General features: G+C 35.0%; 1 protein-coding gene across 4 annotated transcripts; it reads right to left on the reverse strand.

Moving 5' to 3' along the window:
* Positions 1–229: 229 nt before the first annotated feature.
* Positions 230–16,892, reverse strand: LOC122056518 (flowering time control protein FPA-like). Of its 4 annotated transcripts, XM_042618527.1 has the most exons (6): positions 16,751–16,892; positions 16,533–16,652; positions 16,072–16,389; positions 8,619–9,820; positions 6,977–8,265; positions 231–591 (listed from the first exon to the last, which is right to left on the reverse strand). In XM_042618527.1, the coding sequence occupies exons 3-5, from the start codon at positions 16,387–16,389 to the stop codon at positions 6,987–6,989; spliced, it is 2,799 nt and encodes a 932-aa protein (XP_042474461.1). In that variant the 5' UTR covers positions 16,533–16,652; positions 16,751–16,892; the 3' UTR covers positions 231–591; positions 6,977–6,986. The 4 variants fall into 4 exon arrangements, with proteins under 4 accessions (XP_042474443.1, XP_042474461.1, XP_042474434.1 ...); XM_042618509.1 differs by lacking the exon at positions 16,533–16,652 and having other exon boundaries at positions 230–597; positions 16,751–16,886; XM_042618500.1 differs by lacking the exon at positions 16,533–16,652 and having other exon boundaries at positions 16,751–16,886.
* Positions 16,893–17,115: the final 223 nt, after the last annotated feature.

Consider the following 17,115-nt stretch of genomic DNA (forward strand, 5'->3'; position numbering starts at 1 on the left):
TATTAGGAGAAAAATGATTCTCTAAACTTTATAACAAACTAGATATGATTGGCATATATGCTCTAACTTGAGAGGAAGTGTTAAATACAGTAACTTAATTATAGAAATTGTGATTGATTAGTTCAATTATGATTAACTGTAATTAGTAATTGATAGGCATAATAATAGGGAGTCTAATATATATAAAAACGAATGCATTTAATAGAAAAGATAATGGAGATATTTCCTCTTCTAACGGTAGTAGTAGGCATTATTAGCACTAGATAATATAAACAAATCAAATATTTGGTTAAACATTGTTAAACATCAAAGCAGTATCTAAGCAGAGGATCAAAGTATTTCTGGATTAAGTTTGACAAAAGTGTTTGAAAAATAAGTGAAGCACTGAGACATAGTTTTAACTGGTCATCTGCTGAACTTTCATCTCTCTCAAAATTTTCATATAAAGCCTTCGGCATGCCTAGCTGCTGCCTAATTGGGCTGAGGGTTGGCAGATAAACTGGCTTATGATTCTTGAACATTTCAGCATGCATAATCCAGTCACATGAGCATCAAGATGCATGTAGTTCTCAAAAGTTCGCTCCCGTTAAACTGCAACCGAATAAAGAAATTCATGTAATGAGCTGCTCATGTACCGTACAATTCACAATTAAATGAGTTATTATCCTCGGAAACCAGAAGTATGACCGGCCAAGTATTTGCCATCATTGATTACATATTTACACAAAAAAAAAAATCTGAAAGGTCAAATAAAGTTTATCCACTGAAGCACATGGGCATCTGCTTCAAAATAAATTGTATTTATCATCACTCTAAAACCAATCTAAGTGACCACTCTAAATCTGTTGTATGCCCTCGAAAGATTTATGGGAGAGGAAAAAAGCAACAATATAACAGTTGAGAGCAATTGAAGATTCAATCTCTTTCCTCCGCCTCTAGAATTGTCCCTTAAATTTGTCAAACATTAGTCTCATCTCATTAATACTTCCAGAAGAAATGATGTAAAAAACGAATAAGATGATTAATTGATGAGTTTTCAATATTCTCTCATTTATTTTGCAGATTGTTTATTAACTTGATTATATTATGAGAAAAGGGAAAACACTAGTGAAATGAAATCAATAGAAGTTATTTTAGGAAAGGTAAAAAAAATGTGATCTAAATTTGTGAATTATTAAAAAAAAATACACAAGTCAAAAAGCAGTGACAAATACGTTTTTCTTTTCTTTTCATTTTTTTATTTTCTTTTTCCTGAAACAAAGAAAAAAAGTTTTTTTCAACTAAGCAAATGCAACCTTAGATTGTTAAACATGAGTCAAGTATCATTGAGTAGCAATGAGCAACGATAACCAAATTGCTCATCTAATTTGAACCCAACACGTTGTCCATCTCCAAAAACCTAATTGTTAGTTGGAGATGCCTGTGAACTCCAAACATACCCTAGCAAAGAAAATGCTTGACATATTAACATTTATCAATAGCTTTAAGAGAAACAGGACAAGTTGAATTCTTTGGGAAGATTAAATTGTATAGCATGTGTTGGTTAGTAGTATATGTATAACTACTTTAACCTCATAAAGCTAATACATCATCAACGGTAACTGAATTGCCAAGTCTCCTGCATGTATGCGGCTTCGATTCTTTTGTTGTGAGGTTCACACATCTTTATGAGCGCATTTTATATTAATGTGAGGTGTATGTCATGCTGCACGTGTCAATATTAACCTAAATGACAAGGAATTGAACAGTGTTTTTGTTTTTGTTTTTGTTTGATATATAATATCTATTTGTTTGTTTAACTTGACAATCATAGCTGGTGTTATAGAAAGCGGAATGTTGATAGCTTCACTTTTGGGTGAGCTAGAGTATTCTAAAAAGTGGTCCAGTGACTGTATATGCAGCCGCCTAGGTGTTTCAGCTAAAGGACAGCATCACACATGTGATATTTGGTCCCATTAGGCAGTTCGAGTGTCTATGCAATGGAAAGAGAATATAAGTTTGATTCAGTTCATTTAATGATTTAAAAATGACTTTTTTAACTTTCTCCACTATAAAAGACTATTCTTGTGATATTAAACAATAATTATGTTTTTGATGCCGTTACCTGTAATTTGTCATTTAAATGTTTCCCACTTATAACCACTTAATAATTATATGCATATTATCAAGTAAATATAACTTATTCTATCGTTATAATATGTGTTTTTCATTGAATGATAAGTATTTTTTTTCCAAGTAGAATCCACAATTTTGGCCATTGCCCATTAAAGACTTCTATCATCTTAATATGATTGGGGAGAGGACGTCAATATTGACCTTGTGATAGTGAGTACAATGTTGTATTAATTACAATCTGTTGCATTTATGTCACATAATATTTCCCATAGTATTTTCTTATGCATATTGCATGATTGATCATACAAATACTTTGGCATCACCCACTCAAGGTGATTATCGAAATACTCATCGTATGAACTGTTATATTTCCTCTAAATGCTCTTAAGTTCCTTTGAACCAATCTATAGAGTAAGAGATCAATTTCTCAATAACTTCACTAATGTTCATTGCATAATTGGCTCTTTTAGCAGGAGTTCAAGTGTAAACAAGGTGCTCTACCAACTTGAGTTATAGCCCTTGTCATAAAGACCTTATCGTATATACAATTTGTTGTCAACTAAATATTTTAAGATCACAACTCTATGATCTATGTATTCTATTTGCAGTAACAGAAAGAAATTACATTTAACTTATAAATGATTTAACTCGGTGGCTGTTACTTCTCTCACACGGCGAGAGCAGTTGTCATTCACTGGGGCTTCAAGTGTTGACTCCCTGTATAACCAGGGCACCAACTTACCTTCTGGCATACGTAAGCGAGTCCACGAACTGTTTAGTATATGTCAAAGGGGCCTCCCATAAAAAGCGAAAGTATATGGAATTCGACTTTTCTTATATTCCTCCCCAAGTATTGGCACAGCACACTTATGCCTTATGCCATAATAATAATAATATGTAGGCTGGAATATGTCTCCGATACAGTTCGCTAGCTTTGTGATTAAAAAACAAAGATAGTCCAATAAAGCTTTTCCTAGCGCCTAGAGTTAGGTCATACATGATTCACTCTTGGTTTGGTGAACCCCTATTCTTGATGAAATAAAATTCATAGACACTTGCACAAGGCAACGGTAAGGATGTTCAATTGTCTCTCAGGCATCCACGATTTGATTTCTAACTACGGCATATTTATAGGGATTTTTCTTCTAAATGGGACTTGCAACTAAGGGATGTTGGGCTTTTAGACTACCCGTTGCATGTGCTTTCTATTTTACCCTAATAGCCAGTGAAAAACTTCCGTGGGGTCATGCTAGTCACCCTAGGCTCGACGTTACCTAACCGGGTTAATCATTTTTTATTCCCTTGAAGCGATGCGATGATTTAGACATGGGATATTGTCATATTGAGCCATGGGGTCGAAACTCGACACATCTGAGCATGTCTTTCCTCCTACCTTGGCCACTGCACTAATTGCTAGTAGTCATCTGTGATTTACCTCCTTCATGTTAGTATAAGGACGAGTTGACGGAGGTGCTGAAGTAAACGAATCGTCTTTTACCATATTTTAGGGGTGTGGGGGACCTTCCACATGTTGATTGGGTACCTACTTGTCTGATTAATTAAATACATAGACGATAGATAGGAAAGAAAGAAACCACTCACAAAAAAAAAATAGCTTTAGAAGGTTAACTAAAAATTTACTAGTAGACAAGTCTTTGGAAGTCTCTTTGTATGTGTTGTCCTAAAAGAGCACTCAATGATTATTAATTTGCCCAGATCAAAAGTTAAACTTGTACATGAGGATCCAATAGAAAAACATCTTAAATTCAAAGAATGGTCTAGACATTTCTCTAGACAATAGCTAAAGGCTCTAATACTACCACTTGGGCTAGAACCAACATCATGATGCTCATGATTTTGATAATAATGCTAGTGATTATTTAGCGATCTCTAGAAAAAACATTTAGTGCTCATGTTGTGCGATTCTCCATTCTCTTTGTCTAGTTGAATGGCATGTACTTCCATGATGCCCATTTTTCAATTACGGAAAATATCTATGGCCGATGTCCTCACATTGCATTTAGTGCCTAGGCAGTTTAGCAAATAGTCGCAACATGGATGGGGGCTCTTCCAGTGTTGCTAACATGAAAGATACTAATCTCTACGGTAAGCACGTGTGGAAGTGTGAAATAATTTAGCTTAATACACAAGGGAGAATAGGAATCCTAACATCATTTTGGAGAACCTTCTATTCAAAATTTCTGAATTACCCAATCATGATGTGTACAGTCGTAGACATTGACATGCATAGCAGTCTTATGCATTTTAGTTCTTTATGAATCCGTATTCCTTTAGTTCTTGTTAATTTGTAAACAATCTATCAACCTCTTTGAATTAAAAATCATGGTTTAGTTAACAATGTAAGAGCTTTAAAAATTGCCCATAATCCATCACTTTCTAAGCAAGTCGCAGAAAGACAAACATTGTAATTTCTAACAAAGCTTTTATTCAACTGCAAGATAATTGTGGCACCTATAAGTTGCAAATGTCTTACTGGATAAGACAAATAATTGCAGAACTAGACATCCAACTCCATGGCCTAAAAAGCTTCCCTCTCTGTAGTTTTTCCAATCTAACATGCTTTCAAGGAAATTTAAATCAATGCAACAAAGAAGTTATCAGCAATGTTTATGGATGGTATGGAATCACCCCTGCCCAAAGATACCAGGATACCAGATATTATCTTTGTTAAATGTTTAATATAAAGTTATATGGATCAATGAATGGCTAGGAATCTGAAATCGGTCTTACACTAAGCTTTCAGTGCTAAGATCTGGTAGCAATCTTAATTAAAGGTCATACAATAATACCAAAGCAAATGTTTGCAGGGACCTCTAAGTAAATATAAGATGATCTATACATATATACGGAGTTCAAATCAAAAGATTTTACAATAAAAATAGCAACAGTTCGCAAGTATAAAAGGTGCAAGGTTAAGGCAATATGTACTATGCTACTGATCAAGAGGAGAGATCAGAAAAGAGAATTTCAAAAACTCAAAATGCTGAGTGTTATTTTACAAAAGAATAATAAAAAAAATATTGTATATTGTGTTATTTATTTATAGAAAGAATAATAAGGCAGGTCAAGCCAAAGCATGTGCTGGAGCCAAAGCATGTGAATTGACAATTTGCAACAAGTTTAACTGTTTGTGACCTTCAATTGATAAGGCAGGTTCTTTACGGTACTGTTTATGCTTCCCTAGAAGAATTGCCAGTTGAGCAAGTTGCTCTGGCGCTAAGGGGGACAGAACATTTGAAGATGCTTGAGGTTCTGCGTGTACTTGTGTAGGAAACTTGCCTGTGTGCAAGGGAATGGATGAAGTTTCAGCTGCATAATTGCTCGAAGCATATCCTTGGGAAACCTTAAGATTTCCCAGTGGGTGCGGCTCTGCATTAGAACTACTAGTTATTTGTGAACCAGCACTTGGAAGAAGAGGAGCCCAAGTTCGACGGTCAGAAGTCGGAATGTATTAGACCAATTTGGAGATTTTGCTGAATTTAGAGGCTGGAATTGGTCATGTCTGTTTGCCAATTGATAAGAACATGTTTACATTGGTTGAATTCAACCAGAGTAGGGAAGATTTCCATGAATAAGGAGGTGGAGGTAAAAAACCAGAAGATGGGTTGAAATAGCTCTGACTCTTAGAAATACCCCTTAAATCAGGGGATATACTCTTTGCTAATGATACATTTTCAGTAAGGATATAACAATCAGAGTGACAACTTCAACAGATTAACTGAAGTATTTTCAATAAAGATAGGGTTACATCAAGGATCAGCTCTAAATCTCTATCTTTTTATAACTAGTCATAGACAAACTCAAGAGACAGTACCGTAGTACATATTGTTTGTAGATGATATTATTTTAGTAGATAAGTCACAAGGAGTAAATGTTAAACTAGAATCTTTATGGAAAATAAAAGTTTGAGGCTTAATAGAGTAAAAGTGTAATATATGAAATTTAAATTTAACAATATTAAACGTAATTAGACAATTGTTAAGATAGGAGATGACGATTTGTCCGAAATTAAGAATTTTAATTATTTAGGATTATTTTTGCAAAATGATTGAGAGATTGAGAGAGATGTCTTACATAGAATACAAGCAGAATGGTTGAAATGAAGGAGAGTGTAGGGTGTTTTATGTGATTGTAAAGTACCTCTAAAACTTGAAGAGAAGTTCCACAAAACAATGGTTAGACCTGCTATGTTATATAGCATTGAATGTAGGGATCTGACTCGATCATATGAGCAGAAAATGAAAGTTGTAGAGATGAAGATATTAAGGTGGATGTATGAACATACGAGGATGGGCAGAATAAAAAATGAGAGTATTATTGAAAAAGTCGGAATTGCATGAGAAAAAACTCCTATGGACACGTTTAAGATGGTAAGAAGATGTACTTAGATGGCCAATAAATACTCTAATTAGGCGATGTGAAACTATAACAAATATGCACATTAAACGAGGGAGGCCAAAAAAGACTTGGTAGTAAGGGATAAAGCTCAATGACATAGAAGAATTCATATAGCTGATCCTACCTAGTGGAATAAGGTTTAGTTGTTGTCGTTCTATTATTTATTTGCAGTAAACACAACATCTTAGTTCTCTTTTATTTTTTCCTTTTTCAACATTCAAATTCCATTATAAGACTTATCTCTTTCGATTTCATCTTCCAAGGACAAGAAACATGTTTTAAACTTATGAGACATCATCATATCCAAAAAAAATTGCATAATACAAATTCAGTTGTCATACAAGGTTCTCATACACTATTGATTAGGCTAAGTTATCATAAATTTATCAAGTAATATATTTGTAAAGTGTTACAATAATGAAACAAGATGCAGAAAGTGTACCTTCTCAAATCTATGGTTGATCAACAGTTTTTGATTGTTGTTGAATCTGTTGAAGAAGTGTTGCAGCAAGCTGCAGAGTTGCCTGGAGACGTTTCTGAGGGTCTGCTTCTGTGTCTGCTTGCTGGTTTTGCAGACCAGAGTTAACTAAGGTTTGCACTGCAGGAATATTTGATTGTTGCTTCTGGTTCTGGGGCACCTGATTAAGTTGCACACCTAAAGAACTAGAAGGGAAAGAATGGGTATGTGTCGCAGAATTTTGATCTGAAGCTTGGCCATTCGGTGTTAGAGCCAAAGCATGAGAATTGACAATTTGCAACAAGTTTGACTGTTTGTTCTGACCTTCAATTGATAAGGAAGGTTCTTTACCTAACTGTTTATGCTGCCCCAGAAGAATTGCCAGTTGAGCAAGTTGCTCTGGCTCTAGGGGGGATGGAACATTTGAAGATGCTTGAGGTTCTGCATGTACTTGTGTAGGAAACTTGCCTGTGTGCAAGGGAATGGATGAAGTTTCAGCTGCATAATTGCTCAAAGCATATCCTTGGGAAACCTTAAGATTTCCCAGTGGGTGTGGCTCTGCATTAGAACTACTAGTTATTTGTGAACCAGCGCTTGGAAGAAGAGGAGAACAAGTTCCACGATCAGAAGTTGGAATGTGCATTTGATTAGACCAATTTGGAGATTTTGCTGAATTTAGAGGCTGGAGTCGGTCATGTCTGCTTGCCAAATGATAGTCAGAAAATTTTTCCATTGGTTGAATGGAACCAGAGTAAGGAAGATTTTCATCCAGTTTTTGCAGCGGTGAATAAGGTGGAGGTAATAATCCAGAAGATGGGTTGAAATAGCTCTGACTCTTAGAAATAGCCCTTAAATCAGGGGATATACTCTTTGCTAATGATGCATTTTCATGAATACTAACAAGATCACTTGATGGAGGCTGAAGGGTTGGCAGTTTTGCTTCAGCGACTTCAATAGGTTGGTGGAGGGAACTGAAGTTAGAACCAGGCTGTTGAAACTTTAAAATGACACCAGAGATGCTCATCTTCCCGGGAACTTTTAGAACTTGTTCAGAAAAGTCTGATGGTGGCACTAGAAATAAGGTAACCTTCTCACCAAGCTTAGCAACAGCTACGCGCTGTTTCTCTCCCAGATAATGCATGAATTCATTGTAAAAAACAAAATCAGTGTCATTTTCAGGAACAAAGAACACCACCCAAGAACTTGTTGCCTGATAATAATGTTTAGCAAGCATGGCGAGGCCTGTTCTAGCTGTGCAATTTAAGAACTCTGGTCTGCAATGTGATAGTGAGAAAATTGAAATTGATAACATGTAGAGATTCCAGATTAATAAAATCAGAAATTATTCATCCAATGAAATTTACTTAAAATTTAAACTAGCAACATAATGAGCGAATAGGAATCAATCTAAAAGTACAGAAGCATATATAACCAATCCAATAAGCACAGACCATCTGAAAGTGCAGGACAATTGGATGAATGAGTAAATAAATAAAAAGAAGGTTCCAAATACAGATTATTTTCATTTCCACAGGAAGTTTCATTGTCTAAATATCTGCTTGCTATATTCAGATATAAAACCAACTAAATTTCAAAGAACAATAAATTAGCATCTTAAATAACTTACAACATAAAGTCAAGGATTTTTCCAACAGGAAAGCAACGTGCCCGACAAACAGGAGTGCCACCCTTTGCAATTGTTCCCTCCCATTTCCAGTCCAGTATCTGAGGGGGTGGACGTTCAGGACTTGCTCTTGGTGACTTGGCTATATCTGAAGGCAAAGGACCAAGACCTGCATGTAAATAATTTAAACCTCTCCATGATTCATCCCTGTCAGTGAAAGGAGCCAAAGGAGCAGATTCAAAATCTTTATTGAAAGTGCTATTGTAAGGCAAATTGGGAGAAAACTTCATCCGTCCAAAGTCATGCTTTCTTTGTTCTAAGTCAGAGAATGGATATTCTGGAAGTTCTTTTTCAGAAAATGAATCTAGTTTTGCCTTTTTAGATGATGGAAAAGAATTATCCTCTATTCCCCATGAATCATCAAGGGGTGGAGTTCTCCGCTCTCTTTCAAAAGGAACGTCATGCCACCGTCCAGCTCTCTCTACTGTGGGACTATTTCTGTAGCGATCATAAAGTTCTTCTGACATCCTTCTGTCTGAATTCAACTCTGGCATCCTGTTATGTTCAACATTGACACCAAAAATGGATCCTGGAATTGTAGCAGGACGTACCAAACTGTTTTCCCCATAGTCAATGAAATTTGCTTCATTAGACCGCAAAAGTCTTGCATCACGAGGAGAAGTTGGGAAATTTTCAATATGACTATCAAAACCCCTATCCCATCGAGAAGGTTCAGCATTTTTTGGAACAGATCTGAAGTTAGATTTAAGGTGTGAAACAAAGGGGGGATTGCTAAGGTTCCTCCCTGAGTCAGTAAAGTCACTTTTGGCAAAACATATCTGCACACGGGGGTTGTTAAATAATTTTCCTTGAAGAGCTTCTTTAGCCCTGCAAGCTGCGACTATACTTCGATATCTTACGAAGGCATAACTACGAAATGTAGAGATGTTGTCAATTTCACCAAAAGGAGAAAAAGCTCTCCTCAGATCATCTTTTTCAACATTGAGAAATGATGGGAAACCTATCCACAGCTCTTCACAAGGTTCCGTGCTATCATTTCCCTTGTCCTTTTCATGTGACCTTTCAGGACTATGGTCATGACTTCTAAAATCTCTTCTAAGCAATGGCTCTCCCCGTTCAGTAGAATATCTTCCATCATTAGTATGTGAATATTCATCACCCAATGGTGATAATGAAACCCTGTCCTGTAAGTCAATTTTCTAAAGTAAATAAATACTAGAAACTTAAATTTAGACTACTTGGGCACTCGCTGCTAGATGTTGAGGACAGTTGGTCCCAAGTAGTTAAATAAATAACTACATGGCACTGAAGCAGCTAGAACATCATGAGTGCCATATATACACAGCAAGTGGTATGATGAGGATCAAGATGCACAATATTAGAGAGAAAAATAGGTTTTAACCCCTGGAAAACTACAAATCAGAAAATGTTGACAGAAATTCTATCAACTTTGGGAAAGTGAACTTGAAATCAAATTCTTCCATATAAGAATACAAAAATAAATAGTTCTTAAATTTGACATGAGTGAAGAACACTAATTTGCAATTGGTGCTACCGGCAAGCAAGGATAAACATCCATCATCAAGAAGCAAGATAAAAAATATACAATGAAAAAGGCAGAAAGTTCCAGCTGTGTGGTCCATAAATTAGGTAGTACGGAAGGAGATTTAGATCATAGAAAGTAGTGGTCACAGAGCTGTTACCTTAAACTTTGTTTTAAGGCCAACTCATTGCAATAGTTACAGAGATTTGGAATTTGGAGCATACCCATAAAACAAGTTACCACCCTGATGATGCCTTGTATGAGAGGAATATCATAAAAGGAGCATCCAAATACGAATGCACTTGTTCAAGATGCATAATTAGGTTGACAATGCTCACACTGCTTCCTTAGCAGTTCACAGCAAAAGTGCACCTATTGTGTTTTCTGCCCTATAGAACAAGATAAGCAACCAAGTGGCAAGCCAACTTAGCACATAATCATATCTTACGTATAAATGAGAGAAGTAGGTATAAATAGGGATGTAAACAGCCAGCTGAACCCAGCTTTGTTATGTTCAAGAGTGTTTGGTATGTTAACCAAGCCAAGGCAAACTAATCCTAAGATTAACCAAGCTATTGAAATGCTTGTTCAAGTCTAGTTTAGATTCCTTTTTTAATCTAAAGTTTAGTTAGAGCTTGATTCGATTGAGATTATTTGATCGTTTGAAGTTTTAACATTTTTAAAGTTATTTAGTTGGTTAGTGAGCTTGATATTTCAAGCTTGTTTGTTTGTTTTGTGAACTTTTTCGTTTATTTACAGTTTTATTTATAAGCATGATAAAGGCTTTGTTAATAAGTATGGGCCCAAGTTTTGTTCGTGGACATCATTTATGATCATTGGTCACAATTTCTATTCACGAATATTAACAAGTTAATTACATATACTTTCAAGCGTGTTCATTTAGTTTAATGAATTATTTAAGTTTATTCATTTAATTAACTTTGTGCACGTTGAACGAACATAAAGAAACACTTATTAACATCAATCTTGTTCATAAACATTTGATTCGTTTAAACCCTAAGCATAGACTGTGCCTTCTTGATTCTATAAGTACTTTGCAAGAAACAAGCACACTCTTCTATTACTTTGCAAGCAATTTGTATCCTATAGCATTTCTTATATTTTTCACCTCTAAAATCCTGTTTAAAAGAATGAAATAACTAAGAAAATAAAGAGGATAGAGTCAAAAAAAAAAAAAACTCACCAAAAAGGTTGTACATGAAAGTGAGTTTTCCATTTTAATTGTAAGAAAACAATATAAAAGAAAACTAGAACTGAAATTTCTAATTTTTTCCTTCCAGTTTTTATGCAATTGAAAACTAAAGAAAAATACAGCTGAGAAATCTTTTTATTACCTTATTTTCTTTCCTCATACTAAGCAGACTTAAGTATTTGAGATACCTTGATTCCCCTACATGTTGCATTTCTACACAGACCTACTCTCTATTCAGGAGAGGATGGGGACAGTGCACAGTGCTATCGTGACCAATTAAGGAGCTGAAATACCACGCGCTCATGTCAGAGAGACTTTAGAAGCTAAGAAGCAGTGTCTACATGAACCTAGTTTTTATGGCTCTTTTCTTTGAATATCTACATGAAACTTGTTTCGAGTTCTTCTCTTTGAAGGACAAATAAAGTAGCTGAACAATGGCATTAATAGGTCTAAATTTTACAACAGTATTAGTCCAAATACATTGCTAGATAATAATATGGAATTGAAATAACTGTAAACACTTCTTAGTCTTCAGAAGTATGACATTGGTCTTACCATCAAAATTGAAGTTAAAAACATTTAATTTGATCTCTAATAACCAAGTAGAAAACAATTGGTGTCACTTTTAATGATTAATCAAGAATTAACAAGTCGGAGGTATATAGCCCTAGAACAATAGGCACATAGATGATAAATGAATCATCAGCAAAAGCAATGAGCGTGGTACTGTCAAATTTAGATAGAAATATTTCTTCGAAAACTTTGATTATTTACATTTCATTACTCTTCTTGTTAAGGTTCCTAAAGCAATTTATGATAAGAAGATAATTTACCAGCAATTGTCAATATAGGTGTTCGTTTACAGCCCCTGTTATTTTATAGAGAGAGAGAGGGAGAGTCAAGTGAAATAGAAAATGAGCAATCCCTACTGTCTTCATCTGTACAAAATATAGGGGCAGTTCATATAAATTTACATATTTTCCTTATTGTTTACAAACAAACTTGAAGTCAGTTTTATCTCTTCCCTAGAACATCTCCATAAAAAAATGCATCCCCATTAATCATGTTCTATCAAAGAATTGAGATTCCTGCACTTCATCCAATCTAAAAGGGCATCAAACAGCTTTCATTGAAACAGATTACTTTTTAACACACTTCTAAGCATATGGCACTCACAACAGACCACTGAATTTGTAGCTACAATTACACACTTCATTCTCCAACTAGAAATAATAAACATCAGTAATCCAAATTCAGTACCATTTTTACATATCAAACAAATCTTAAACTCATTATTAAATTTTCCATTGGCTAGAATGCAACAAGGAACTCCTTTCTTTTGCACATTAATTAGTCAGCAAATCCAAGAATTAGCTTTCAATTGCTACTCGGATAAACTGACAACTGAACAATCAGAACTTTCAATATTTTAGCTGGAAACAAATTGCTTTATATCTGGCTAAAATAAGTGTTACTTCCCAAATGAACTTTGTTCAATGTAGTACCATTTAACGAAGTTTATGTGATGCATGATTTAGTATGTATTAACTAATCTATACTCACATATAGGTGAAGCCCATAGTTGGACCCAAGATTTTAGGACATACATTTAGCTGCTAGTACTAAGTGCATAGATATTGTTTCTTAACTAAGCCAAAATTATCTGGTTTTCGTCATAGTTTTAGGAAGTATGTAATGCCATCACATATGTTGTTTTGCCACATCCATATGTTATATGCACATATGCATATGCAATCACTTATTGCTTTAATATTCAAGTAAATTGCCTAGACCAAGCTAGTTTGTTAATTTATCAAGACATTATTTATAGAAATCAGAAATCTTCACATTCAAATTAGAGAAGAAAATGATCAATTTAGTTTAAGTTAGCATAATCCAAATATAACTTTTATCTATTTTATTAATATTATTTTAGTGTCAAACACCTAAGCACCTGTCTACTATCTTGGCATTATGTCTATGTCTGAATCTATCTTTTAAACAGGAATTGAATATATTCTGAGTGAACAATTAATGTTCGTAAAAACAAGAATGCTTAATAAAGATGTCTTTAATCTTCATAATTGGGATTACAGTTCTCAACCTAAGTTCCAGGGGTTTGAAACTATTCTGAGTGAACAATTAATGTTCATAAAAACAAGAATGCTTAATAAAGATGTCTTTAATCTTCATAATTGGGATTACAGTTCTCAAACTAAGTTCCAGGGGTTTGAAACTATTTTCAGAAGAGCTAAATCTAAAAGATAATATGAATCGTTAGGATAAGTAACTGGCACGAGTAACTTGGGTGAGAAAACAAAGCAAAGGCATGTATAATCTATAAAATATTGGCTATCAGTACCGCTTTATGGATTTATTCACTTGACTGCTAACAGTGACCGAAGAAAGGAACTAAGAATTCCCAGTCCATCCATCATAAAAAGGGTGTATGAATAAATAGTCTTGCATTGATATGTTGCAGGCTTATACATGTATAGCTATTCATTTTTTTCCAATTAATTCAATTGATTTTTTCCTTCTCCATATGATATCTTTGTAGAATTTTTTCATCCTCTTCCACCATTGTTGGATGCTTTTCTTAGGCATGAAGTTCATCCATAGCGATTGCTTTCATAGAGCAAGGTTGTTTGCAATTAAATGACTTGAATAACATGTTTTTGCAAATTACTTCATATTTTTTTAGTTAAATTCAACAGTGCAGAAGCTAAACTAACTTCTTATAGGAAAATGTGGAAGCTGCTTAGAATACACAAACATGAAGGGAGATCAACTATAACTGTTCATTTGGTGAACCATGTAGTTTTCATTAAATGGCAAATTAACTTAGTTGCCAAACAAAAGGCTAATAGTGGGCCAAGCGACAATATGCAGTCTACAGGAAATAAATGCATACTGTGTTAAACAACCTCCTAGAATAGGTATTTGATTATCAGGGAACAAAAGAGTGAAAGGGATCATTCTAAAGAGGATAAGCAATGTGTGACCATAAGGTATCTTTGTAAGCATGATACATAAATAATCATGATGCAAATCAATATATTTGTTCTTTTATTGACTTGTTTAAACAGCTCAACTGACGTGATGAGAATCTGAGATTATCCTCTTCTTTTCCATAACCATATTTAATCAAATGTTTCCCTACACTAAACAGTAGATATGAAGTCAGATTTAAAAACGTACCAGATGTTAAAAAGATTGTATAGATTATCTAGCTTCAACAATGAGGTTCGTATTATCCTAGTGAAAATTGTGCAGACTAATTTGCTTCACCGATGACTCATATTCTTGTAATAAAAATTGTGAATAACTTGCTTCAGTAATGACGTTCATATTGTTGTAATAGAAAGTTCAATCTACTAAATCCTCATTTTCTCATTAATTTTCTCTTGAATTTTGAGTTATTTACCAAAACAGGCCAAAACCAGTCAATGAATTTCTCTGTCAGTAACACGCAGCAAGGAAGATAACTAAACTATGTGTGAGCAATAGTTACTTTGACTGCTGTTCTTTACTATTAGCAGGGATACAGTTAGAATGGAATTACTTTCCTGTCAAGAGACAGAAAAGTATCAACAGACATTTTTCCTGGTACCATTCCTTTTCATGCCCTCAAGGGACAATCATGAATATTGTATATACTGGATTAGCTGGCATTCATCTTAAATATTTCACAGATTAAATACAATAGTTTAGGTCAATAAGAAGATACTACATGTCTACTTAAGGGGAAAATATAATATATTAAAAAGATGCTCCTCAACATTGTGTTAATCACCACCAAAAGATCAGTGTGCAACAATGAGGAAGCCAAGTTTCTTCCATGTAACAACAGGGAACAAAGAATAGATTTAGCATGTAAGAAGCAGACTTACTATGTTATCACATTTTGTATATTCTCCTTAGATAGTGGCATAAGATATATGCAGACAGCTCAATTAAAAAGTTGAAACTCATGGATTCTTATTTTGGGTGTTATATTGTTCTTTTCTCAACACCCTAATTGATAATTAAAAATAATATCTAAGAAAATACCATGCTAAGAAAAATAATTCAACAGATGAGTTTAGGGACTATAACTAGTTGAAATTTGAAGGTTCCATGAACAATCAGCTGTTTAAGGTTGAATCATCTATCATTCAGATAGCCTTTAAGGGATTTTGTAATATATTCTTTCTCCTTTTCTTTGTGAAGATTATACCCCTCTTTGTTCATTTGATCTTACCCACTTAGATCATTAGTCTTGCTAAGTAGGTAAGTTTCTAAATAAAATCAATTGCTGATAATGAAAAGCTATTAGTATTATCTGAAGGAACAGCATATTGTTGAGAAAATTGATTGAATGGAACACTTCTTGTAAGGTTAGATGAGTAGAAAGATACAAGCTTGAGGGCATCTATTGTGTTCATGTATGATAATAATCCTACAAGATTAGATGGAGTGCTGGTACCTGACCTAGGTCAATTTTAAATGTTATGCATCTCTAGGCACTTTCATGATAGAGTTGAATGGTTTGATAGTTATTAAATTTTAATGGAACTTTTCCTTGTTAATTTTGTGAGGTCAAGTGCACAAAGCAATACATGACTTGCAAATACATGGGTACCACAAAACCATAAGGAAAAGAATATTGTGTGCAAACAAGGATTTTCATCACTAACCCCCTTTGCAAACTCGACTCTAAGAGGATTCCCGGCCATAATGAACCCCTGGAGACCTCTCGAAGCGATGACTGCATCTTCCTCTTTCTTATAGTTCACAAACGCATAGCTCCTGCCAGGTGTGTAAGTTATGTTCTCAATGTCCCCAAACCTGAGGAAATGCTCGTACAGACTGTTCTGGGAGACATGAGGACTCAGATTTCCAACCCACAAGTGCCTTGAGGAAGGAGCAACGCCCCACCCACTCCGCCGATCCTTCTCTTCCAACCTCGGCATGTAGTCACCGCTTATCCTGTCCCTTCCTCCACTTCTTCCCATCTAAAGTTACAGTAAAAAGGCAATCGGAACATAACGCCGAGAGGAGAAATCACAACAATACGAATAAACAAGGAAAAGACAATAATGATGATGATGACGATGATTATGATAAAGAATCCTATTTCCGCGATCAAAAGGTGAACCTGAACGAAGTCGAAAACCCTAATAAAAGGTAAGCTTCAAATCAACGAATAGCCCTAAAAGGAGCGACTTTTCCACCCAGAAAAATCCGACAAAAGCACGAACCGGAGCCCAAGCGGTAGCTGAAATGAGGCGAAAAAAATATCGTGGAACTAATCTGAAGGAAGATGACAAATCCTAAGGAACTATAATCGATCAGATCAACAAATCCAGAACTAACCATTTCCACCTGGGAGCGCGAGAGTTTCGGCGTCGGCAACGGAGATTTGGGTTTGGGAAGAAGATACGAGGTAGGGTAAGAAGACGGAGCTCCCCTGGTTCGCCCTCTCGTCTCTATTTTTAATTCGACAGGAAGGAGGAAGAGGGATTTGGGATTTTGGCAGCGAATTAACTATGTGCGTTTAAAAAGAGGAGGATAAAATGAAACGGTTTCAGATGAAGCCAGACCGTCCGATCTACGCAAAGGTCTTATCCAACGGCCATTTCAGACATGGAGAGCACAAAATTGAAGGAAATTAAACTGAATCTTGTTGATGGTGTGACGATAAGCCTAAGGGGGTGAGGGAAGAACGAGATTTACTAATG

The sequence above is a fragment of the Zingiber officinale genome, chromosome 1B, assembly GCF_018446385.1.
Source record: "Zingiber officinale cultivar Zhangliang chromosome 1B, Zo_v1.1, whole genome shotgun sequence".
Lineage (NCBI taxonomy): Eukaryota > Viridiplantae > Streptophyta > Magnoliopsida > Zingiberales > Zingiberaceae > Zingiber > Zingiber officinale.

Excerpts from the sequence above, each read along its gene's own strand:
- LOC122056518 (XM_042618509.1), bottom strand. Across the intron at positions 9,821-16,071 it reads GAGTCGAGTTTGCAAAGGGG|GACAGGGTTTCATTATCACC; the intron begins GTTAGTGATGAA and ends ATTGACTTACAG. Across the intron at positions 8,266-8,618 it reads AAAATCCTTGACTTTATGTT|ACCAGAGTTCTTAAATTGCA; the intron begins GTAAGTTATTTA and ends ATCACATTGCAG.